This window comes from Peromyscus eremicus, chromosome 7 (assembly GCF_949786415.1).
Source record: "Peromyscus eremicus chromosome 7, PerEre_H2_v1, whole genome shotgun sequence".
NCBI classification, from domain to species: domain Eukaryota; kingdom Metazoa; phylum Chordata; class Mammalia; order Rodentia; family Cricetidae; genus Peromyscus; species Peromyscus eremicus.
The window spans coordinates 101,896,745-101,922,257 of NC_081422.1; the positions used below are offsets into that span (position 1 = coordinate 101,896,745).

At 54.4% G+C, this 25,513-nt stretch overlaps 1 protein-coding gene across 2 annotated transcripts; it reads right to left on the reverse strand.

The window, feature by feature from the left end:
- Positions 1–23,252, reverse strand: Gnai2 (G protein subunit alpha i2). 2 transcript variants are annotated; one of them, XM_059268594.1, is made up of 9 exons: positions 23,164–23,252; positions 6,131–6,173; positions 5,754–5,895; positions 5,437–5,597; positions 3,033–3,161; positions 2,539–2,668; positions 2,297–2,450; positions 1,538–1,751; positions 1–979 (listed from the first exon to the last, which is right to left on the reverse strand). In XM_059268594.1, the coding sequence occupies exons 2-8, from the start codon at positions 6,133–6,135 to the stop codon at positions 1,561–1,563; spliced, it is 912 nt and encodes a 303-aa protein (XP_059124577.1). In that variant the 5' UTR covers positions 6,136–6,173; positions 23,164–23,252; the 3' UTR covers positions 1–979; positions 1,538–1,560. The 2 variants fall into 2 exon arrangements, with proteins under 2 accessions (XP_059124577.1, XP_059124576.1); XM_059268593.1 differs by lacking the exon at positions 23,164–23,252 and adding an exon at positions 21,705–21,960.
- Between the last annotated feature and the right edge of the window lie 2,261 nt (positions 23,253–25,513).

The window sequence follows — 25,513 nt, forward strand, 5'->3', positions numbered from 1 at the left end:
TTTTGTTTCTACCTTTTATTATTTCAAATCATGTGAACAATTCCATAAAACATGTGAAAAAAGCAAGGAAGTGTTCAACGCTGAAGGACCCGGGCCTGGGGCGAGGGCATGAGGGGCCTGGCCCCTCAGCAGGCAGCGGCGGTTCCCAGATTAGCGCTAAGGAGCTACATTTAGGTTAATGGAGCCTGGGCCCAGGGCTTCAGGGCAGGGCCCTCAGTGACATTGGCAGTTGTCTGGAACAGCCCTTGGAATCCAATTCCATGGAGGGCAGGGCAGGGCAGGGGGCCGCCCGAAGAGGGGTGGGTGTAAACACGCAGACACACTCAAGGCACGGAAATCACCGGAAAGGGGCTGGGGGGCGGGGCGGTGCTGGTCAGGACCCGACAGTTTTAAATAGGGCTTCTCTAAAAGTTTTCTAGGTTTGCAGTTTTCCTTTTTTTCCCTTTACTTTTTTTTTTTTTTTTTTCCTTTTTTTAAAGCTACGAGAATGAGCAGGAGGACTGCGTCTCCAGGAATGGTGGGGTCTCTCAGGCTTCTTGTGCTTTTTCCTTTGGGGCCTCCGAGCGGCAGAGGGTAGGGTAGTCAGGAGGCTCCCTGTAAACATTTGGACTTGGGTCAGGGCTGGTGTTGGACAAAGCCAGGGGTCTAGGCTGGAGAAGTGGGGACCCCTCCAGACACAGGCCTTGGGAAACTCTGCATGCGCTCCCCTCTCACCCCAGAGCAGACAACAGTTGGAAAAACCCAGAACAGATGCCCAGGAAGGGTGTACCATGGCCACTCCCGGCACCGCAGACAAGGGTGGGCTTCAACCAGGGAGGCCTGTGGCAAACCCTCCCCCAAGTCTAGAGCCAAGGGAGGGGACAGGGGAGCTGAGAACAGAGAGAAAAGATGGGCGAAGCAGCTGGGGGACAGGCAGGGAGCATGGTCTTCTTGTCCCCATCTTCCTCAGGGGTAGTAGGGAGCAGAGTTGGCGGTGGCCCTGGAGGTGGAGACAGACACAGCCTGGGTTACACGTGACTCTTCTTCTTGCCTCTCTAGACAATGACCTTCTTTTCCCCCTACCTACTTGTTACCAGGGACACAGCTGTGCCCAGGGGCCAGCTTCTGTTGCTGGGTTACAGGGTGTATGTATCAGTAACGCTGGCCGTCACTGCATGTACACCAGGGCCAGGAGCGCGGGCCTGGGCCTGGGCTTCTCAGGTCTGAGAGACAGATGGCTAAGAACAAGTGTAAAGCTGGCCAGTGAGCAGTGGGATGGCCAGGTCTCCTGCATCTAGACTAGGCTAATATGACGAGCTGGGGAGGAGGCAATTTCTTCCAAAGAACATTGATTAGTCCTCTATTTCTGTGCAGCGGAAAGCCAGGTCACTCTTTCCCTCTCTTGTCCTCTGGTTCCCAACTGCCCTGCCCACTCTTGCTCCTTCAGGCTGACTACCCCTAAAGGACTTCCGTAAGCCCCCAGCGCTATGCCCTCTCTGAACTCAAGGGTCTCACGACGTTGTTTCCCAGCACCCTGCCTTGCCTCCTCCTGACTCACCATCCTGCCAGGTCTGCTGCCCCTCAGAAGAGGCCACAGTCCTTCAGGTTGTTCTTAATGATGACGTCAGTGACGGCATCAAACACAAACTGCACGTTCTTGGTGTCCGTGGCGCACGTGAAGTGCGTGTATATCTCCTTGGTGTCTTTGCGTTTATTCAGGTCCTCGAACTTGCTCTGGATATAGCTGGCTGCCTCATCATACTTGTTGGCCCCTAAGAAAGACAAATAAGGACGTGTGTATGTATGTTGAAGGCAGGTGGGCTCCTTCCTGTGTCCACAAAGAGGATCTGTGCACATGATAGACAAGCATATAATATGTGCACAGTATGTTGATGTTTCACTTGTGGACATGCTCAAAAGTACAGGCCCACACTGGGTGGTGACGGTGCACGCCTTTAATCCCAGCACTCGGGGAGGCATAGCCAGGTGGATCTCTGTGAGTTCGAGGCCAGCATGGTCTACAGAGCGAGATCCAGGGCAGGCACCAAAAACTACACAGAGAAACCCTGTCTCAAAAAAACAAAAACAAAAAAAAAAAAAAAAAAAAGAAAGAAAGAAAGAAAGAAAAGAAAAGAAGAGGCCCACATGTAGTAATAAGCCTCCTGTGTGTGGACAGTACACATTCATATTCCTGAGTACCACAGATCCTGTGTTCTTCCTTCTGTCCAGATGGGGGCATCCATGGGCCACCAGGTCCCCAGCGGTACCTCCTGGGATGGCCAAGCCCGCCTGGGAGAGAGTCTTCACAGAGGCCCACCTGTGTACTCCGGGAAGCAGATCGTCAGAGGGCTCTGTGTGATCTTCTCCTCAAACAGGTCCTTCTTGTTGAGGAAGAGGATGATGGAGGTGTCTGTGAACCATTTGTTGTTACAGATGCTGTCGAACAGCTTCATGCTCTCGTGCATGCGGTTCTAAGGAAAGGACACGGAGTTGGTGTAGGCTCCCCTTCTCCCCCTGCCCGGCTCTGTCCCCACCACCAGGGCTCTCCTGGTCTCTTACCATCTCCTCATCCTCAGCCAGCACCAGGTCATAGGCGCTCAAGGCGACACAGAAGATGATGGCCGTGACCCCCTCAAAGCAGTGGATCCACTTCTTCCGTTCGGATCGCTGGCCACCCACATCAAACATCCTAGGGACATTGGGTCAACTTAGCTCCAGGGAACAGAGCCCCAGGGGAGGCATCCTTGCATTTCACAGGCTAGCAGGCTAGCAGAGACCCGGCCAGAGGGGGACAGCTGCCATCATGGAATCATCCACATTCACTCACCACAACCAGGGTTTCGAGTCTGGTCAGAGGCAGGCCGGAGCCACGTGGGACAGGGGCAGGAGAGGCCATTAGCAGGAAATGACTACTGATAAACTAGGTGGTGAAACTCTGTGCTTTCCCGATACAGGCCTGAGGACCCACAGAGGGACTGGGGAATTATGCCCAATGGTTACCCCAGTGGTTAGCCCTAAGTGTTACCCCTGACCCTGTCCATACACCCACTCACTTGAAGTGTAAGTCCTTGAAGGTGAAGTGTGTTTCCACAATGCCCGTGGTTTTCACACGGGTCCGCAGCACATCCTGCTGTGTAGGGATGTAGTCACTCTGTGCAATGCGCTCCAGGTCATTCAGGTAACTGCAGGGAGGGAGAAGAGGGTCAGAGAGACCAAAGGGAGGACCCTGACCTGGACCTCAGACAGACAAACCCCGCTACTTTCTTCTCTTCTCCCTTCCTCCGCCTCCACCCTCTACTCCAGGCAAGGTCTGGTTTACGTAGCCCAGTCTAGTCTCGAACCCACAACCCTCCATGCCTCAGCCCCAAGTACTGCGATGACAGGCGTGTCCCGCTGTGCCTGCCATTCTTGCTTCCTTAACCCTTGCCTGCTTCATGATCTTTAATGAAAGGAACAAACACGGGCTCAGTCCCCTTGTTCCCCGCCCATAGAACGGGACTGGGAGAGGGGTTATGGCTCTGTGACCCTAGCAGTCAGGGTCACAACCAGGCCTGCAGCCAGCAGGACTCAGAATGTTGGAACTAAAGCAAAAGTGGAAGGGGGCAAATTAGTCAGTCCCTCGGGGAGAGATTCAAGATGCTAATCGGTGTAATTAAGGAACCCACTGCAGAGCAACTTGGTGTGGTCCACTCATATGGGACTAAACTTGTTGGGGCCTGCCAGGCCCAATGGGTCCTTTGCTTAATACCCAATAAAACTTGAGCTGAGGTGGGAGCAGACACCTGCTTGGCAAAGGTCCCTGGGGCCCCTCATCACAAGCTCCTTTAATTAGTATCAATGCCTCTTGTGTAGGGTCCCGGGCCCAGCTCTCTGTCTGCCTCAATATCCGTGTTGTGCCTTTGGGCTGGGTCCGGGCCTTGAAGTGGCTGCCCTCTACTGGTCTTTTGTTCTTGGGGCAGGGGTGCTGGGGCCAGCAGCCAGGCAAACCAGGCCAAAGGGAAATGATCTCAGAGAGCAGGGATAGAACAGAATAACAGGAAGGGCCATGGGGGACCATGACGCGCTTGCTGTGACCTGCATACCATGTTCCATCCCCTGTGGACGGAGGCCCTAGCCTGGAAGCCTCAGGGTGGGCTCCACACTAATTCCTCTCTTCTCAACAGGCGGGTTCACCCTACGGAACCTCCAAGGTACTGTGGTCTTACTGGACTGTGGTGAAGCTTGGTGTACCCCTTCCCTGCAATGCTCCATCCCACACCCCTCCTTTAATGATCCTGTCAAGGCAAAAAGCATCTGGCAGGGCAGAGCCTGTGGTGACTACTGACTGACCCCAGATCCTACGACAGTGCTGGGCATGCAGGAGTATCTGGGGAATAAAGACACAGAAAACAGAGGAAGTGGACAGTGGTCCGGAGACGGCTCCTCATCCTCCCCTCCTTGAGTACGGGGGACACTGAAGTAGTTTTGACTGTCAACCGTTAGGTTACTGGGCTCACCTCTCCCTGCCTCTATAACCCACAAGCTCAGCTGGTGGCTAAGCCCGTGACTTCAGGGCGGGGCAGTGCTGAAGCCTAGAGAGGCCTCTACAGATTTGGCTGTGATCCCAAAACTAGTAGGGGGTGGGGGATGGCACCAGGGCAGTTAGGCCATGCAAGGAGGACAGAGGAGGCCTGTTCATGTGACTGGACCAGGACTTGGGAACCCTGGCCAGGCAGATCTTCTCCTGCCTACTCTTGGGAGGTCTAGCGCTGTTGAGTACCTAGGGATGTCTCCTACCGCCTACCTACCAGGAGGTCTCAGCAGCCTGCCTCAGTCCTGACACACAGCTGAACTGCAGGGGAATTCTTAACTATGTACTGGCCTAAAGGATCCAAGCCTGTTGGGCCTCTGGGATTCCTGGGACACTGTGATTCTCCAGCTGAGTCCTGGGCTTGGCTTGGATCCAGAAAAGGTCAAAAGCAAGGTCCAGGCCTTAGCTTGTATACGTCTGTCATCTCACAGACGCCTCTTCTTCCCGTGAGCCTTTGGGCAGCAGGCTGAACTCCTGCGTCCTCAGTGACAGTCTGGAGTTTGTACATGCCATGCCCCTGCCTCAAATCCCCTTCCACTCCTCCCTTTCTTACCTCTGGCTCACAGTTCTGCTGAGGCCGCCCCTCCTCTGGGCTTCCTCCCAATGGTACCGACACCTTCAGCTGTCATTGCTTAAGGACCTGTCTTTTCCACTCATCACGGTGTCCCTGACGCTTTGCCCAGGGCAGCAAATGTTCTTCAGAACAATCGTGTGTAAAGACAGATAAGCTAAAGTAGCCTGAGATCCACTGCGGCTGTCATTCCTCCAGGCCTTTTGATACCATGCTATCCCAGCGCTCACACCCAAGCTACCAAAGCCTCCGTGGACAATCATCGGCTTCGGCACCCCGGGACCCCTTACCATGGCCAGCCCCTTGCAGTACTTACTAAGCGGCTGAGTCATTGAGCTGGTATTCCCGTGATCGACCAAAGCAGGCTTGCACACCATGATCAGCCCAGAGCCTCCGAATGACACCGGACAGATCTTCAGGAAGCATCCCTTGTTCCTCAGCAGCACAGGACAGTGCAAACAACTGCCTGGCATCATCCTGGGCACAGGAGTGGAGGGCAGGGCAGTCAGCCAGGTAAAGGACTCCTCCAGAATGGAGCCCAGGTTGGGGCACCCTCAGGTCCCCCAGGACGAGACCTGCCCTGAAGGCTTCTGGGAGCCAGGCGGAGGGGAGGGGGTGGGGGTGCACACATACCGCACGCTGGGGGTCGGCAAAGTCAATCTGCAGGTTGCCCATGGCCTTGACGATGGCCATGATAGACTGAATGGTGTTGCTGTAGACAACGGCACGATACTGCCGACACTCTTCCTCTGAATAGCCATCTTCATGGATGATCCTGCTCAGCAGAGGTCAAGAGTTACGGTCCACAAACCACGAGAAACACATGGCTTGCAGGGGCTACCAGGGGCTGCAGGGATCTGCTCCAAAGATGGGGAATGACCCCTGGCTCAGGAAGCCAAACTGATGTAAGCAGTTATGAGGCACTCTGAGACAAGTGGACACCTCGCAGGGAGCCAGTACAGATCAGAGGAGGAGGATGGTCAAATCTGGGGCTACCGCATACCACTTACTTCATCTGCTTGACGATGGTACTCTTCCCCGACTCCCCAGCACCTGGAATAGAGGGTACAGACGTCAGCAGCAGGCCCAGTGGGCTCTGGAAGCCGACAGATAGTCTAGCTGCCATTAGCCCTGAAGGTACTTCTTACCTTCCACACATCGGTGGCACAGGGAGACACAGGTGTAGCCAGCAGGGGCCAGAGTGACTAAGGAAACCTATACTACCTGCCCCGTGGTGGGCTCCTGCAGGCCTCTGCTTCCCTAAGCTCCGCTGTCTACTAGGACTCGGCACCCCTGCCCTGCATGAGTTCAGGGATGTGGCTAAAGTCTTAAGTCTGTAGGCTCTATTCTCACATATACAGGCTTGCCACCCTGTGCACTTGGGGCAGGGCTGGCTGGAAGGTACCCTGCATACTGCAGAAAGGGCAGGAACCCCTCCCCTCCCCAAACCTTGAGATTTAGCTGCTAAGCAACCTAGAAGGGCCAAAAAGTCACATTCCTGTCCTCTGGATATGGCCCAAGGCCCAGCCCTCTGCTTTCTGGACCAGCTCTGTCCTAAACAGATGGAAAATAGAATCAATCAATCTCTCTCTCTCTCTCTCTCTCTCTCTCTCTCTCTCTCACACACACACACACACACACACACACACACACACACACACACACACACGTTCTGACTCAAGCTTCTCTAGCCTCTGTCCTCATTTCTCCGGGACTGGTCTGAGGTTTGTTAGTCTCTCCCATGTTTACCACAGCAATTCCATTAAACAAGATCTCTTCTGGTCTCATTTTACAGAGGACATTGAAGTTCAAAGGTTACATTCTTGGTGGAGGATCATGCAAACAGCACTCCAGATGGTACCACAATGCCAAGATGAGGCCCGCTCTTCCTTCCCAGCCTCTGCCCAGGTTCACTCGGCTCCTGCCCCTTCCCCAGCTTCACCCACACTGCCAGGCACCGCCTGCCTCTTGATTCCCCCAGGCCTCTGCTTACACCGCTCTCTTTACTGGGTAAACCTACTCCAGGTTCCATTCACAGTAGCCCAGGTCTGTCTCCAAGCAGTCCACAGGGTTGGCGGCAGGGTCTATGGATAGGTCAAACTTGGGAACTCTGTCCTTTCTACTAGGATCCCTTAGGGACAGTCAACTTATAACGGGGCTAACACACTAACAATACATCTTCGGTAACAATGATGGCAGAGTTGTGATGAGCACCCACTGTGTGCCAGGTGACATTTTATACCTATTGTTTTGTTTTTTGAGACAAGGTTTCATGTAAACCAGGCTGGCTTCAGGCTTGCTATGAAGCTAGAGATGACCTCAAATTCCTGATCTTCCTACCTGGAATTACAATTGTGTATCAACACGGTCAATCTGTTGCTGTTTGGTCGCCCTCCCCCAAAATTAAGACAGGTCTCACTATGTAGCCTTGGATGGCCTAGAACTCTGTATGTAGACCAGGCTGGCTTCAAACTCACAAATATTCCTACTTCTCCCTCCCAAGTGCTAGGTCTGGAGGCATGCACCACCATTCCCAGTTCTTTGTTACAGTTTTTAAAAGATTTTATTTTGGGTTAAAGAGATAACTCAGTGGTTAAGAGCACTCACTGCTCTTCTAGAAGACCGAGTTTTGGTTCCCAGCACCCACATGGTGGCTCACAACTGTCTGTGACATGGTTCCAGGGACTCTGATGCCTTCTTCTGGCCTCTGTGGGCACCCACACACGGTGCATATAGACATATACAGGCAAACACTCATACACACAACATTTTAAATACATCTCTTTGTTTATGTGTAGGGCTGTTTCGCTTGCATGTATGTCTACATCACATGCATGCCTGGTGCCCACAGAAACAGACAAGGAAAACTGCTGGATTTCTTGGAACTACAGTTATAGTTGGTTGTAGGCACTGAGACTGAACCTGGATCCCCAGGAAGAGCAGCAAGTGCTCTTAACTGCTGAGTCACTACTCCAGCCTCTATTTTATTTTAAATTATGTGCATGAATATGTGGATGTCAGTGTAGGTACCCACAGAGGCTTCCAGATCCTCTAAAGCTAGAGCTAAAAGTGGTCATGAGCAATCCAACATGGGCGCTGGGAACCAAATTTGGGTCCTCTATAAGAACAAATACTCGTAACCACTGAGCATCTCTTTAGTCCTCAACATTTAAAAAATATGTGTGCGTGTATATGTCTGTGTGTGTGCATGTTTGTGTATGCATGTACATGTCTGTGTGTGCACGTTTGTGTGTGCACGTGCATTCAACCTGTAGCAGTCCGTTCTTTCCTCCCACCACGTGGATCTCAGGGATCAAACTCGAGTTGTCCAGCTTGGTGGCAAGCACCTTCCCTGGCTGAGCCATCTCACCAGCCCCACTGCCCGGCTGTTGCGGTTTTAACTTTAAAACTCTATTTTTGCATTTTCAGTTATGTGTGTATATTTGTGCGTCGGGATGGGTGTGTGCACATGCATGCAGGTATCCACAGAGGCCAAGAGAAGGCAGCAGACCGCTTCAGCTGGAGTTAAAGGTGACTGGGAACCACCTGGTAAGGGTGCTGGGAACTGAACTCAGGTCCTCTGCACGGCAGGAAGCACCCTTAACTGATAACGCCATCTTTCCAGCCAAGCCATGCCAGCTTCCTATGTGGTGCTGGGTCCAACTCGGTAAGCACTCCACCTATTGTATTTACTAGGTACTTTCATCTTCACAGCAAACCTGAGGTAGGTTCTAGTCTCACCTCCATCTCTAAGGAAACTGAGGCACACTGAGGTACAACTAGTCCTGTCTGTGGGTAGTCCCCCTTGCTCTGCACACAGTTCCTCCTGGAGATCCTACGCCTGAGCGCAGCTGTGCTGGTCACTGTCTTCTCTCTGGCCCGGGCTCAGGTGTTCAAGGAGCAGCAGGGACCAAACAAGTAGTAGCAGGCTAGGCTGACGGACCTCATCAAGACTCATCAAGTCTCGATTTTCCGTACCCAAACCCACATCTCACTAGGGAAACTGAGGCATAGCTGTGGCCCTCTCAAGAGTGGGTCTGGGCACATCCCCAATCCAGCAGCTTCTCTAAGGGGAAAGCCTGAATTCTTACAGATGTTGCCAGGTGCCTGAGAATCCAACTGTCCCAAGCCTGCTTGCCCGGGTGGCGTGGGAATTATTATGGTACAAGCCTTCAGGCCCTGGGATAATGTTCTCTCTGGCTTTTAGCCCTGGGCACTGGGGGTACCAGGTGTGACATACTGTGGGTATGAGCTATGGTCAGTCCATCAAACAGGGCTACGCACAGCAGTGGAATGAGGCTCCTTCACATTCTACAAGCCCAAGGGGTGTTCAGAAGGCCTGCAAAGCCTGCTCACACTACCCAACCACTGAGTGCCAGGCCCACAGGCCTCCATATCTGCCAAGAGAAGGAAGGACGCAGTGGCCACCTGGTTATCCTTCCCACTTGCTCCTCCACAGCAGAAGGAGGGGACCCATCTTGGAGCAGAGGTTAAAGGTGTGAAAATGTGGGTCAGATGGTTCATACAGTCCAGACTCCCAGTGGGGAGGGTAATGGCGGCACATGACCAGGGCACAGGAGACAAGTGAAGGCTGCCCCCTCTTTCATGATTTTTGAACTCCTGGCTATCTGAGGCACTGGTTTCCCTACTGGCCACTGTGGGTAAAGAGGGCATCTAATCCTTCGACCACTCTCTCCAGAGGTATTGTGGGCTACCCATGACCCTTCCCAGTGCCAGGGATGATGGCGCAAACTTGCTTTGCATTTGATTTCCCTAGCAAAGCTGGCAGACACCAAGAGGGCCACACCTGCGCAAGCCAGGCCAGGAACAAGGTTCATATACGTCTTACTCTTACCTCTGCCAGCTGAAGGCCTACTTCCACACCGCCCTAATGCCTCAGTTTCTCTTCTTCGGGCCTCTCAAATTCTGAGTTATGGCATTCTCTGTATCTAGCAGGGGTCACTGCAAACACAGCCCCCTTTGACAGGTGAATAAAACAAGGTTATGGAGCGTCCATCCTCGGGACTCAGGGAGGTCCCTTTGTCAAGTGCAGCAGCTGTGACTCAGGGAGGAAGTAGTGAGAGGCAGGACAAGGGCGCGGTCCTGGCAACCAAGCAGGAAGTAGGGAGATGTCAGGACAGAGTCGGGGAAGGAGCTGGAAACAGGTCATCTAGTGAAAGGTGTGTAAAGACCTTGGCGCTCACACAGACTTGGTGCTCCAGGAGCTGTGGGGCCACAGCATCCTTCTTACTGCCTCCATGGCCCGCTCTCCATCATGGCCTGACACATCACTCCTACCAGCTGCCCTGGAGTTTGCTTGCACTCACTCGGCTTCCCTGACAGCCCCATGCTACTTCCAGGAGCGCTTCCCTAGCAGACTCTGGATTGATGCAGGGTGCCCAAGGGAAGCCCGCTAAACACACAGTGGCCTCTGCCACCCCCACCAGGTGCTCCATCCTCATCCAGATGAGGCCAGAGGGGACCCACAGAGGTTCCCTGGGGTGGCCTGTCCTTCTCACTAGGCTACACTTCTTCCCACCAAGGAAAACATCTCTGCAGCTTTTGCCCTGAGTCCAGCTGCTGGGCCCCCTGCAGGAGGGCAGTGATCTCGGGAGGCTGCTCTGCATAGAACATCTGCTTCGACATGGAGCCCTGAGCTCCTGTGGCGAGAAGAGACTGGAGGAAGACAGTACCCTTCATCTGCCTGGCGAGACTCACAAAGCCTCAACACAGACGGGCCTGCAAATTCAAACACTCGATGTTCATCCAGACCCCAGCGCCTATGACTCTGCTACGCGTCCATCTTGGACCCTCCCCCTCCTACATTATGTTTATTTTCTTTTATTTATTTATTTATTTTATTTTTTTTTGGTTTTTCGAGACAGGGTTTCTCTGTGTAGCTTTGCGCCTTTCCTGGAACTCACTTGGTAGTCCAGGCTGGCCTCGAACTCACAGAGATCCACCTGGCTCTGCCTCCCAAGTGCTGGGATTAAAGGCGTGCGCCACCACCGCCCGGCTACATTATGTTTAAATCTGCTGGGTCGCTGGGACCTGCTGTCCTCTCTAGGTTCCGTTTCTTCAAGCAGCTAGCTGGTTTACCTTTTACCTTTGGATCTTCTCCAACCCCAGGAGCAGAGGGGAGTTGAATCTAGATCTACAGCAGCACTATCACCTACTCTTGATCCTTCCTGAGATTGCCATCAGTTTTAACCCTTTCAGGTCTTTGGTACCTCATCTGTGAAATGGAGCCGTGCATCTTCTTCTCCGCGCCCCCCCCCCCTTTTCTCCCCGCCCCTCTGCCTCCTGAGTGCTGGAACTAAAGGTGTGCACCACCATGCTGGGCCATGCATTATCTTCTAACAGGAGAGGGGTGAGAACTGAACGCAAGGCTGCTCTCGATGCACCTCACCCGAGGTTAGCGTGCAGATAAGTTATTCCTGGGGCTGGAGAGATGGCTTAGCGGTTAACAGCACTGGCTGCTCTTCCTCTGACCCTGGTTTGACTCCCAGCATCCATATGGCAGCTCACAACCATCTGTAACCACAATTCTGGATGTGACGACCTCCTCTGAGAACCTACGCAGATACCAGGCAAGCATGTCGTACACAGATACACATACAGGCAAACACACATACACAAAAATAAAAGTAGTAATAACTAAATAATATGTTATATGAAATTCTCCAAAAATTAAAAAGTATGTTTTTTTAGTTCTTGGAGAATTTAATAAGTAAATAAATATAAATATATATGTATATACAGGTTTTTTGAGACAGAGTTCCTCTGTGTAACAGACCTGGATGTTCTGGAACTCACTTTGTAGACCAGACTGGCCTTGAACTCACAGAGATCCACCTGCCTCTGCCTCCAGAGTGCTAGGAACAATATGCACCACCACACCCAGTGATAATACATATATATTATATATTGTCAGTATTATCAATAATATATTTAAATATAAAGTCTGTGTGAAGGTGTCAGATCCTTTGAAACAGGAGTTACAGACGGATGTGAGCTGCCGTGTGTGTGTGTGTGTGTGTGTGTGTGTGTGTGTGTGTGTGTGTGTGCGCGCTGGGAATTGAACCCGGGTCCTCTGGAAGAGCAGGCTTTGCTCTTAACTGCTGAGCCACCTCTCAAGCCCATAAAAAAATTACATAAAAAGCTGTTACTAGTGTCCGGGCATGGTGACACACGTCTGTAGCCCCAGCACCCAGAAGGAGTGAGGCACAGGGATGCTGAGTTCAAAGCAAGCCTTGGCTACATAGTAAGGTCCTTACCAGAAGAAAGGAAGTCAGTTATCACTATTTTCCTACTTGATGGAAGAGTACAGTTTTCCCCAAACATCACTTCCTATAGCCCACAATGACCAGCGGCTCCGGTCACAGTAACACAAGGCACAGAGTGGAGTTACATCATTTGAAGTAGAGCTTCTGAGGACTGAGAGAGAGCGCGGCGGGGTAACAGGCTAACTCAGGGAAGGGAGGGCGCCCTGCTGAGGCGACCTGGGACGGGAATGAGAACTCACTCCCGCTGCTGGCACTCTGCTCTTCCACACACCACGGACTTTTACACCGTGCCTTCTTGTCCAGAAGCCTCCCAGCTGACACTGTCCACTGACTCCACACACCCAGAAAGCTGGAAAAAGGCCTCCCGGGAGACAGCGCCTGAGCTGGTGGGCTCCCCTGGAATTCATGGGCTAAGGAGAATGGCAGCTGACGTGGCAGCCCGAGGGCAGACATTCTCCCAAGTCGCTGGGACCACAGGGTAGGCTTGGGCAGCAGCCCAGCTCAAAGCCACAGCACAGGCACACCCATTCTGCCACAATCCCAGTGGGTCACGGGGGAGATGGGTTTGGGCCCCGGGATGTCACCCTAAAGGTAGCCCAGCTACTGCAAAGGTGCGGCATCTTCAGAGCTGGGCGGCCTCTGCGGTCCTCGATCCTCTCACCTCCCCGCCCCGTAGCCCAAGAGTCTCGGGCTCAGCTACCACCAGGGGGAGCCCAGCAGCCAGAGACAAAGCAGAGGAGGTGGGGGCTGGGCGGCGCGGGGAAGGTTTTGTTTCAGCAAAGCAGCCTCCCCTGCTAAGGGTGGGCTGGGGGAGGTGCCCAGACCCTCAGCCACAACCGCCTCCCTGGGAAGCCCCCAGCCAGCTCCAGCGTCTGAATCCACAGGAACAATGGAAACAGGAGGGAAGAACGGAGGGGGAGGGCGCTGCCAGACAAAGGCTCCAAACCCCACCCCAGGCCTCTCTTCCTTCCTCCAGGTGCTCGCCTTTGACCCCCTTGAGCCCTCCGAGGAGGCTCAGCACGCTCTCACACTGAGGGGATGACAAGGAGGTGGGGTTTTGGAAGGATCCAGCAACACTCCCACCCAAGTCTGTGGACCAGCCTTCCACCAGATGCCAACAAGTCCGTCACCCCATGCCGCCTCAGGCTCTAAGTCTTACCACCTGTAAGAGCCTGGAGACACTGAACTAGCCCCAGATCATTGGTACATCTCTTTTCCTAGCTTTTTAAAGGACTCCTTTAGCTAGTCTTCAAATGCCCACACAATGGCTGCCTCTTCTAAATTATTGTGGCAGGCCCTAGGTGAGAGGCCTGCCGCAGGGGGCCTCAGTGTACCCGTCTGTGAAATGTACCCCTCACAGGATTGTGCTAAGCCCAAGGCCTACCCTGAGCAGCTTTCCTACGGTCTTCATCACTCCAAACTGCTTTAGGGCCCCACTCAAGCCAGCAGTGGTCCATGTATGCACAAGTCCCAGTACTGAGTGCAGCCGGAGATCACACATTGAGGAATGTGGGGATTGGGCCCCTTTGTCCCCAGGCCTCAGTGATATGGAGGAACATAATCTAAGCATGGTCTTTCTAGCACAGCCCCTGTGGAGGCCCAAATTACTTAGGGTCAGAGAAGCAGAGCTTGCTTTACCCAGCAGGACTGCGTAAGAGGTTGACTGGACCACGGGCCTGGGTACCGGGTGTTTGGAAGGGCCTACAATTGGCTGTATCTAGCAAGGGGGAGGTCTTTTGCCTCACCTCATGGCATAGTTATAAAAAGCCCTTTTGAATAAAGTTCTGGGCTATTGGGTATTGACCCAGGTCCTCCCGAAGCTATCCCGTGTTTCTGTCTTTCTTCTCAGCTAGGCCTATCATTCTACCTAACATTTCTTATTCTTCTCTCCTCCTCATAGGAACCCTTTAAAGGGTGGGAGCAGGCCTCCCACAAGTCCCCTAGCCAAGAGGGCCTGTTCTGACAGCATAGCAGAATCCCCTGGAACCTCCATGGGGAGGGTAAACCCCACCTAGCCACAGACCTGAGACCTGGAGGTCAAGAGAAGCAAGAGCAACAGTAGCAAATGCTACCAGCCCACACAGCAGCCACCACACAGCGCCACACACTGAAGCCACCACTGAGCTAATATTCGCGATAGAAGCCTTGCAGGGACACTGTGCCGGTCCACCTGCCTGGCCAATTCCCACGCTAGGCTGCCAGCAGAAACCTAGTCCCTTTCGGCATCCCTCTAGTCCAGGCTTTTCCCTCCGACTGGAGGTTAGGGGAGAGGCACAGTGCTAAGTTTACTGAGAGTGACGTGAGTGTTGTAAGGAACACGGGCTGAGAGCAAAGGCCGGAAATAAGACAGGAGTAGCCACGTGGAGGATGAAGCCATGGCCGCAGACAGATTTCTGTTTGGACAGCAGAAAAGCTCAAAGAATCACAGGTCTCACCTTTCAGGACAAAAGAGGGCTTAAGACTCCTTGAGGCAGGATCCCCAAGTACCCACAGACATCTGTGCACCTGTAAGAGGCGCAGCCGCTTCGGCCTGCCATCTTGACACCAACCCTGGCGCGGAGGGGGGCGGGGTTGTCACAGACACCAAGGGCCACAGTGGCTGGGCAGGTGCACAACCGCTTGGGTCATATCCTAGCATCTCTGCTTGTGTCCTCAGTTTCTCCACTGGTGAGAAAGGTACCGGTGTAATGCCTATCCCAGCCGGCCTCACAAGATTAAACAGACCGCGCTGATTCTAGCATCAAATAATAACCAAGGTTCGATCAGAGGCGGCTGCTGTTAGGAGCAGAAGGGAAACTGAGGCCTGGTGAATGAAGGGTACCCAGGTTCAGCAAGTAGTGATGGGGGAACCTTAGGCTGGGCTGAAGCAGGGGAAACCCGGAGTGAGCTAATATGGGGCCGCTCCGCTTCCAGGCATTCATCTCTGCCTGTGGCTGGCCTTCCTGCTTGGAGGGCAATGGCCGCTCGGGAATCTAAGAGCGGCTTCTGGCCTTCCTGCTGGACCTCCCACTGATGTCCCTCTCCCAGCCACCACTTCCTGTGGTTAAAGGAGGGGCCTAGAATCCTTCTGAGGAGCAGGGCCTCTGGCATCCTGGCCCCAGCACTTGCTAGGACAGGACAAGGCCAAGGACCTAACCTAGTGACTGGGTGTCGGAGGCCCGCAGGAACTCACAGGTGAGCCTGGGCAGGTGTGAACTTCTAGGCTTTCTGGCTGGCGAAGTCCTAGGTGACTCAGGACCCACACTTGTGCACCAGCACCCAGCAGCCCTCTGGCCTCTTCCCCTTCTGGGCCCCTCCCCTCCAGCTGCTTCCTCCTTTTTCTCTGATGTGGACACCATTTCCCTGAGAGGCCCAGCTTCATGACTTCTTGTCCCCACTCCGGCCTAGGCACAGCAGGTACTGCCATCAACATCCTCAGTCCTCTGAAGCAGTTGGGGTCCCACGAGGCTCAAAGACACCTTCTCCCCACCAAGCCTTTGAGGACCCCACTTTGACTCAAACTGGCCCGGCCCCCCTCAGAGCCTTGTATGCAAATTCTGAAGGCCTACCCTGAAGGGCAGCCCAGCAATCCTAGCTCAGTCCTGGAAGATTGTAGTACCCAAACCACCAAGAGTGGCTTCAGACCCAAGAAGCACCAACAGGGTGAGGGTGGGGCTGGGTTTAGTAAGAACAAGAGCTCTAGGCAAAAGACAGGGTGTGGCTAGACAGGAGGCCCCACCCTGCACCTGTAGCTGAGGCAGGGGCTTCCTGAGCGCTCCAGGTACCAGGGACACACTAAAGGGTCCGATCCTTTGCGCACCCCAAGGTACCCTGCAAAACATTCTTAGACACCATCCACGAGCTGTGTGTGGCCTGCAACAAGCTACTGACTCTTCTCAGTGAAATCCCAGTTTGAACCCACGGAGCCGAGAAGGGCGCCAAGCTTGTACCCTACACCCCACTGGCCAGCTCCTGATTCAGCATCAAGGTTGAGTGGAGACGGTAGCACTCAGGCTCCAGGTCACACCTCTCTCATCCCCGGCTGGTGGTAGGGGTGGGGTGCCCTAGTCCCTCAGTGGCTAAAAGCTTCCTGGGTAAACAAAGTTGTTTCCACCATCTTCCTGCCAAGTGAACCAGTGACTTTTAGAAACAATTTGAGAGGGACGCAGTGAAGGGTGCAGACTGAGGGCAGGGTATACAGGACCAGAGTGCTTTCCAGTGGTCCAAGCACCAGCCCCATCCACCAGTGCTAAGGAGGCTTGGAGACATCAGCTGGACTGATCACCACAGCCGCAGCCCCACCCCCGCTGTCACTTGGTGGACAAATCAATGTTCACCTTACTTCTCAGATCAGCCAACCCTACAAGCTTCACAGACCCAAATGAGCCCTGACTATGCCCACTCCAGATCCGACAGCTTAGGCTCTGACTTGACCGTAGTGGGTGGGCTCAATGCTGCCCGAAAGCTTCTTGTAGAGGCCCGTGTGCCCTCAGCTGGTTGGAATGCCACCTCCAGCCACGGCAGCAGCTCATTCCCAGTAATGGCCACCTGTCTGACTATGTTCAAAGGACCCACCCCCACCCCCCACCCCCACCACCACCAGGGATGCCCCTGGCTCAGCTGTCCTGATTCACCAGTTCAGGAACAGCCCTTAAAATATCTAGTCTCTACTGATTCCTATCTCTGCCCAGGGTATTGAGCAGCTTTTAATGTTGGCTGTACCAGTACTGGAGTGATGGGCAGGGCAGGGCTAGACAAAATGCAGACAGATGAGGTTAGAAATGGCTTGGACCCCCCACTCCCTCCCTAGCGTGGGAGCTCATCCAGGCTCGCCTGGGCAGACAAAGCCTTGCCCAGCCTGGGGGAGGGGTGGGAAGAGACTTTGAGGCCCAAGCAGACCAGCCCCCCATTCAAGTGCTAATGAGCTCCAGCAGGGGAGAAGTGGGTTAGGGAGGGAGGCTGCCTGGGTACCAGCCCACCTGGCTCGCAGAGTTGTACCACGCCCCCAAGGCTAGGCCCCCCCGAGATTAGGCCTTAAGTCCCCGGAACAGTCAGTCACTTCATCGACATCAATTCTTTGCAAACCCTGGCCTCCCACTTGCTGTGAACCTCCTGGGGGCAGGAAGGGAGTTCCCCAGGGTCCCCATACTGTACCCAGTCAGAGATAGCGGAGGATCCCTCATCTGTTGTTTTTTTTTTTTAAACCTCCAGGCTCTGGTGCACTATGCCCACAGCCCGAGTTGTACACGATGGGCAGCTCTCTTGGAAGGCCTTCTTCACCTCAAGCAGTGCAGAAGGTGGGGCCAGGATTGTAACTTTTTAAATTTTATTTTATGTGCATTGGTGTTTCGCTGGCATGTATATCTGTGTGAGGGTGTCGGATCCTCTGGAATTGGAGTTATAGACAGTGAGCTGCCATGTGAGTGCTGGGAATTGAACTCAGGTTCTCTGGAAGAGCAGCCAGTACTTTTAACCCCCGAGCCACCTCTCCAGCCCCAGGATTCTAACTTATATCCACAGGCCCCCCAGAGTGGTCCAGCCAGGGTAAGCCTCCAGCCTCAGGCTAGGAAACATCCACCAGGGCCTGGGGAATTTAGGCCACATCTCCTGTCTCTGTGCCTTTGTTGAATTGGTTTTCTCTGCCCTGGTGCCTGGCATTGGCCAGTGGTGAGCCATCTCATGGGTAAATGATGTTCATTTTCCAAGCTACCTAAGGACTGCTCCAGAAAGCCTCCCTTCACAGTCCCCACTAGAACCGTCCCATTGCCTAGCTAGTCAGGACCCTAGGCCAGCCCTCCCATCTGTCTCCTAGCTGGCAGCCCCAGGACTATATTTTCATTCTCTCATCCTCATATATTGTCCCTCACCCCCAAGGGCTGTGGCCCGTTCCAGGATGTGTTCAAGAGCTTCGTGGTGCACACGCATACTTACATGCACCAATACAGTATGCCTGCCTTTTGCTAGACACACAGACAGGCCACAGGCCACAAAACTCCCTTCCCTACCGACGCCTGGCTTTGAGCAGTAGCTGCACTAACGAGCCTGGAACTCCTGCAGTGTTGCTCAAGGCTGAGCCCGCCCAGTGCTCTCAGGCAGCCCTGGAGCTGCTCAACTGTCCCTGGCTGTGTCTCCGCAGCTGTCCCAACACAGGTGACATGAGACTGTAGAGTCACTCTCTCACATACGGTCCCTGTGTGCCCCAAGACAGACTGCGGGCTGGGCAGCAGATCTGCAATGGATACGGTGCTGACGATCTCTGAGGCACCTGCATCCCGCCACTCTTGGTCACTGGGTCTCCCAATGAGCACTTGTTACCTGCTCACAGGGCACCAAATTGTGATTCCGTGACCTCTACCTACCCATCCCCCAAACCAAGTTCACTACGGACATCCTTCACTCAACACACAAACAAAAGGACACAACCCTGCCTTGCTGCCTTCAAAGGCCAATAGCATGTTCTAGTGGGAAAAGCGGGAACCCAGGGAGCAGAGATGGTGCATCAGCCTTGGTGGGACTCCAGGGAGGATTCTGGGAGATCTATGAATGGAATATTAAAGAGCAATCAAGTAGGAAAGTTACAAAGTCCTGTGGTGAGACAGAGCGCAGCATCTACGCTCTGAGCCTTTGTGGAGCCCACAGTGGACATTGTTTCTCCTGGTGTGTCCAGCTCAGGCTGTCACCAGAGCACCAAAGTCCACCTGGGCCTAGCTAGTCAGTCAGGTTGAACTGGGGGGGCTTTGGGGGGTTCCCCTGCAGTAAGACTGGCATCAGTTTCTCAACTGGTCCCACTAAGCAGCCAGGGGAAACTATCTTGCTAGTGTGTACCACATCTGCCTCTGCCCTGGTGACAGTGACTGTGCCCGCCTGCTGGCAGGGATACAGGGTACAGAGGGAGACAGTGTGCGGGTGGGGCAGCAGGCGTGGTTCTGGCTGGGAGGGAAGATTGGCACTTGCCCAGCCTAAGTCCCCGTTGCCTGGACAGAGTCTCTGGCTACGAGGCACTGGTGCCCGGAATTCTGAACCTGCTACAGCGGGAATCCCATGGTCACCTTATTCCTCCATGAGGAAGGGAATGACTCAAGCCAGGACCCCTTCACAGGGAGCAGTGACAGAGTGAGCATGCAGAAGGGGCTGTCCATTTCAGGCAGAGCCCTCAGCCCTTGGCTACACCCCCTTTGCAGGGTCTTAGTCTCACAGTGGGTACTCCTCTGCCACAAGTCAGGAATTCCCTTTCGGAGGAAGGCAAGGCCAGAGGGACAGGATCCTGGGATAGACTGTTCCCCCGATAAAGTGCTAAGCCAGATCCTGTACCAGTCTAGTGTAGGAAGGGATACCGGGTCCCACCTAGCCTGTCCGGAAAGCTGAGCTGGGCTCTAAGAGGCAAGGGAGCCTGTCAGGCTAGAGCGAGCCTTGTGTTACAGAACAGGCCAGGAGTCCTGTGCAACCAACCCCCTTTCCTCCGGCCCTCTGGTCCAGACCCACATCTCCTTAGCTACCACAACAACTGCAATAAACCTGGGAGGGGCTGGGAAGGGGCTCCGGGCTGGGCACCGGGAGCTAGCGGTCCCGGAAGTGCCCTCCGTAGGCCCAGCAGCGACGGACATTCCGCCGCCGCCGCCGCCGCCGCCGCGTCGACACCCACTCACTGCTCGCCGCACTCCAGCAGAGACAGGAAGAGGCGAGCGCCCAACGCAAAGCAGCCCAGGAGGCTGGGCCGCCGCCCCTTCCCGCCCCTTCTCTTCCTCCCCGCGGCAGCAGTGGAGCGGATGCCATTTTGAAACCTCCGGGGCTGTGCCCCCAGGCCGGGTCCGCAGGGACAGTCAACAGATGGATCCATCAAGACATACATGCTGGTTCCCGGCCACAGGCCTGGCAAAAAAAAAAAAAAAAAACCAAAACGCCAGGCTTTTCACAGCCTGCAGGCCCCGGGGCGGCCCTGGGACCCAGGGGCCACACCCCCCCCACGGACTAGCCAGCCGATTGCGCTGCTGCGCGGCGGCGGCGGCGGCGGCGGCGGCTCCGGCCTTCCTCCCCACAATCCACACGACCCCATCTTTCCAAGTGAGGCTGCCACAGGGACCCGCTCTGACCCCCGGGGGGAGACTGCACACGACCACCAGGCTCACCGCTTGTACCAAAGCCTAGCCGGGATGCTTGAGAGCACCCGGGGCTACCGGCAGCTGACTCCCACCAACCCCTCGTTCAGCTTGCCCACCACCACTCCCCATCACAGGATTCCTTTGGGAACCAACAGGTCCATTCGGTATGCTAGGCCCCAGGCCAGGCCTTTCAGCCCTGGGTATGAGAGAGAACCCCAGCACCCGTCAGCAGATCTCTCCAGTCACACAGGGGCAGCAATATGTCGTTTGTCTCACAACTTCCACTTCCCCCCCAATGCCAGCAGCCACCATCTTCCTTGGCCTTGGAAGTGGCAACAACCCTAACCCCTCCATGTTCCCTCCTACTGCCCAGACTCCCCTGGCCCCGGCCCAGACGAGCCTTGGAAACTGGGAGACACATTCCCAGGGAATGGAACTTCCCACAGATGCTCGAGGCCTGGTCCCTCTTCCCCAACGTGACTCAGTCCAGCCTCCTGGGAGGGAGCGGGGTCTGCCCACCTCCGCCTAGAACCACTCTAGCCCCTGGTTCCCCCCGCCCCCCATCAAGGCCCACCCGGTACAGGAGGGGCAGGATCGGGTGAATGCCAGGGTGTGAGAGGAGATTTCAGAGAGGGGCAGATGACTTGGGGGTTGATGCCTGCAGAGAGGGGTCTGGTGACCTGGCAGAGAGGCTCCACAGGGGTTCACGCTAGGGAGGACTTAACAGTTTCCCCCTTAGGAGCGTCTTAAGGGGTCAGAGTGCACAGGGAGAGGACACAGACTCCGGAGTAAGGCTCGGGAAGAGAGGGGGTGGGTTGGGGCTTGACAAGGGTCCCAAGGAATGCTCGTGCCAACAGAAACAGAACAGGTGGACTTGAAGGTGGGAACCAGCAGGGGTCCGAGGGTTTGAGTAAAGCCTAAGAAAATGTGCAAACACAAGGCGGGGCTGAGTTCTCCGAGACTGGAGAGGAAGGGGCCAGAGTCAAGCAGGGTTTGCTGTCTGGGTTTGGGGGTTTGGGATCTGGGATGAGTGGAGGGTCTGAACTAGAGTCTGGACGAGGATTAAAAGTCTAGACCAATCCCGAGTTTGCCATCTTAAAAGGGTGGTCCTCGGGGTTCAAGCGCAGCTGCAGGTAGTACCCACGCCGCGTAGTTTCAGGTCCTCGGCTGGGGATTAGCGCTGAGAGTCCGGGGGGTCCCAGAGCGGGGCGCCGCCTCACCTAACAGCAGCAACTTCACCTCCCGCGCCGCCTTCTCGCCGTCCTCCCTCAGGTTCTTGTCAATCATCTTGGAGCGCTCGGCGGCCGCCTTGTCCTCGGCGCTCACGGTGCAGCCCATCCTGCCGTCCGCCGGCCCGGCCTGGCCCCCACACGGCCCACGGCCCGGCTCGGCCCCGCCCGACCCACTCCGCTCCCACCGACGGCCCTCCGCGGGAAGCTCTCGGGTCCGCAGTTCCGAGCGACTGCGGGAGGCGCCTTCCCGGCCGCCGCGCACCGACGGCGGGGCGGGCCAGGGGTGGGGCCCGGGCGAACCCAGCCCGAGACTGGGCCGGGGCGGGCCCGAAGGTGGGGCCAAAGGAATTCGGGGGTGGTGATTGGCCAGAGGGCGGAGCAAAGGGAGAAGTTAGGCGCAGTCCAAGCCTGGGCGAAGGCTGAAAGCGGGCCGCGACGAGGGAAGGCGTTAAGGGTAGGGCTCACACAGGCTCAGGCCTCTGGGCGGGCTGCAGGCGGAGCTCGCCTCCGATTGGGTGCTGAGAGCCTGGGGCTCTGTTTCAAGACTGTAGGACCCGTTGATCTGGTGGCCCAAGGGTCGGGACGGGCCACCCTCGCTACAGGCCGAAAAGAAACCAGGACTCGGAGCTTTTGTGAATTAGAAGAGTGAGATTGGAGGAGGTGTGTCTTCACTTGCTAGAAGTGAACCCATAAATTTGTTTGGGGGAATCTATTAAACTCGGCCCTGAGGAGGGCAAATGATGTCTTTCTGGATCTCGGTTGTCTTTAAGGCAGCTTTTTCTCTAAGTTGCACCACGCCATAAAGGAAAAAGAACCTTTGCCTGGACTATCTTCTCTCATCTAAACCTTAGTCCTTTTGCATAAGAGGCTGGGAAACATTCTCCTGCAGGCAGTGATCCGGGGCTTCAGCCAGGGACCAGTCAAACTGGGCTCTACCAGGAGAGCCAGAAGGAAGAGAACGTTGCCATTGGGCTTAAGGAAACAACCATTGCCATGATCTTACAATTTGTCCCTTTCATCCTTTGTCAGCCTCTAGAGGCTTCCTCAGTCCCGTGTCTCTTCTGGGTAGCGGCTGCCCCTATGGCTGGGCAGAGGTGGAAGTGGAGATGTTTCAAATCTTTCTGATCTGCTTTTTTAAGGAGTCTGTGACCCCCCAACTTTGATTAGATTTTTGAAGCGTTTTCCAAACATCATGCAGTAAGGTGTTCTGTATGGCCCCAGACCAAAGCCTGCTCTCTGTCTGGTCCATGTGTCTCTCTCATCTGAATGTCTTCCCTGTTGAGGAGTCATTAGCCTGTAACCGTCCAGAGGTTCCCTCAGGGATCTTTCTGCCTGAAGCCAAAGCTCAAGCAGGCCCGCCCAGGCACGTATGCGTAAAATAGGATGAAAATACATAATGCTACCTATGGGCAGAGATATTCTCTATACATCCACCTGTAGGACCTACCTCCAACACGACAGATCCACAGAACACATCATGAATATGGGCACACACAGCTGATCACGCTCTACTACACACAGATGACAGACAAATCCCTCTCCAAGCCAGCCCCTCCCCCCCCCCCCCCCCCCCCCCCCCCCCCGCCGCCTGCCCCGCCCTATGCTTCAGAGCTTTGCTCCTCTGGCCTCCCTAGCTTGCTCCTAGCAACAGCCAACAGCTCTCTCAGTTGCCAGGCAACAAACGAACCTGTCAGCCCCTTGGAGGCCCCACTCTAGGGAGGTGGGCAGTATACAGACCCCAGTCTGTGGAGGTGGAACAAGAAGACACTGCCTTCCCCAGGCCTGGGCCAGACCTCACAGCCCTAGCACCCTTCTTTCTAGCCCCATATTCTTCCTCGGGAGTCTGGCAACCGCTGCTTCCAAGCTTTGGCTGCCCTTCCCTCATTCGGCGTGAGTCCCCAGAGCTGTGGCCAGGCCTCTGCTCGCCACTCCAGGCACTTTGCTCCCTTCCATCAGTTCAGAGCTCACATGGTTATCTGATTTCTTCCTGATTGTCAGCCACGTGTGGGAGCCTCGGCCAGATACCTCCGACTCCCGCAAACCCATTCTGCCAGAACTGGGTATGTCCCACCAGATACACACTGTTAACCTCTCCTTCGTTCCTCCTTAAAGCCTGTGTGTTCTCTGTCCCCGTTATCTCCCATTCTAGGGAGACATCATTCTCCCATCTCTGCGGCTTCTCCAGGGTATCGTCCACAGGGTGGCCAGCAGGACAGCTGAAGGAAATCATATCACTCCCTTTTTACAAACCTTCTCTAGCTCCCTAGTACCCTGAGGATAAAGCATTGGTTTAAACTTTGCTAGGAGTCTGGAGTAGTGGTGGATGCCTTCAATCTCAGCACTCAGGAGGCAGAGGCAGGTGAATCTCTGTGAGTTCAAGGCCAGCCTGATCTAGGAAAAGAGTTCCAGGACAGGCAGGGCTACAAGAGAGATTCTGTCTCAAATAAACAAACAAACAAACAAACTTTGCTAGAGGTAGAACAGTTATTGCCTGAAAGAACTCTGGGAAAGTAAGTTGCTGGCTATGTCTTACTTTGGACAAGTATCAGTCAGATGCTTTCTACATCTTGGTTTTCTTACCAGTAAAGTGGGTCTCTTTATGCCCAACGCATAGGACTGAGGGAGGAAACAGGTGAAATATTCAGACTGCATGTGGCACACAGAATGCTTCAGTGTGGGTAAATTGTTAAAACAGTGATTTTTATAGACCCTACAGAGATTGTCCTCACTCAGAGGATGACTTCACTCTATACAAATCAGGCTAGCCTGAAGCTTGTGGCAATCCTCCTGCTTCCAGAGAGCCGGGATTATAGGAATGGGCCACCATGACACCGCTCTATGATGCTTTGCTGTACCATGTCGTCCTCTATCCCATTAGTCACTGCATCCCCAACCATTTTTTTTTTAATCTCCTGGCTGTGGAATAGGTCTCTCTGGCACCCACACTGTCCTATCTCCAGCTATATCCCACTGGAGCAGTGGTTCTCAACCTGTGGGTTGAGACCCCCTTTGGGGGTCAAACAACCCTTTCACATAGGTCCTATATCAGCTGTTTACATTACAAGTCATAACAGCAGCAAAGAAAAGAACTTCAGGGGTGGGGTCATTACACCATGAGAAACTGTATTAAAGGCTCACAGCACTGGAAAGGTTGAGAACCACCTCGCTGAACTAAGTCTGATGGTGGTCTTCCTGACCCAGGCTCCTGTTTCTAGGTCTTCCATGGGGCAGCAGGTAAACATGTGTCAAATTACATTAATAAATTACCCCACATCTACTCTACCCTACTTGGGATCTCCTCCTGTTAGAGATGAATGTAGACCAGCTGTGACCCCGACATTGCAGAGGTGGAGGCTGGAAGAGCCCAAGTTTAAGGTCATCTTCAGCTCTGTAACAAATCTGAGGCCAGGCTGGGCTATAGAGTGGGTACCTTGTCTCAGACCTTCCCCAACAATAAGTAAGAAAAAAAATTGCCTTATACTATACATGCAGAAAAGGGAAAGCTAATGTTGCCTGGGAGGTCCAGGGAACTTTCTCGGTCTTTATTCTGAGTGCTTAAGGAGAAGAGCAGTGAGAACATTGCAGAAAGAGGCATGGTGGACAGCGGAGGTGGCTTAGCACTTAGGAGCGTTGCTACTCTTCCAGGGGACCTGGGTTTGGTTCTCAGCACCCCACAGCGACTCACAACCATCCTTAGCTCCAGTTACAGAGGATCTGACATCCTCTTTCCACCTCCTCAGGCACTGCACATAAGTAGTGCCCAAACATGCACGCAGGCAAACACTCCTTGCCATAAA

What these genes read in the sequence shown, in the direction of transcription:
- Gnai2 (XM_059268593.1), bottom strand. Translation starts at nt 21,822, where the DNA reads ATGGGCTGCACCGTGAGCGCCGAGGACAAGGCGGCCGCCGAGCGCTCC. An exon ending in GGTGAAGTTGCTGCTGTTAG is followed by an intron (nt 6,174 to 21,704) that starts GTGAGGCGGCGC and finishes CCTCTATTCCAG; the next exon opens with GTGCTGGGGAGTCGGGGAAG. An exon ending in ACCATCGTCAAGCAGATGAA is followed by an intron (nt 5,896 to 6,130) that starts GTAAGTGGTATG and finishes TCTGCTGAGCAG; the next exon opens with GATCATCCATGAAGATGGCT.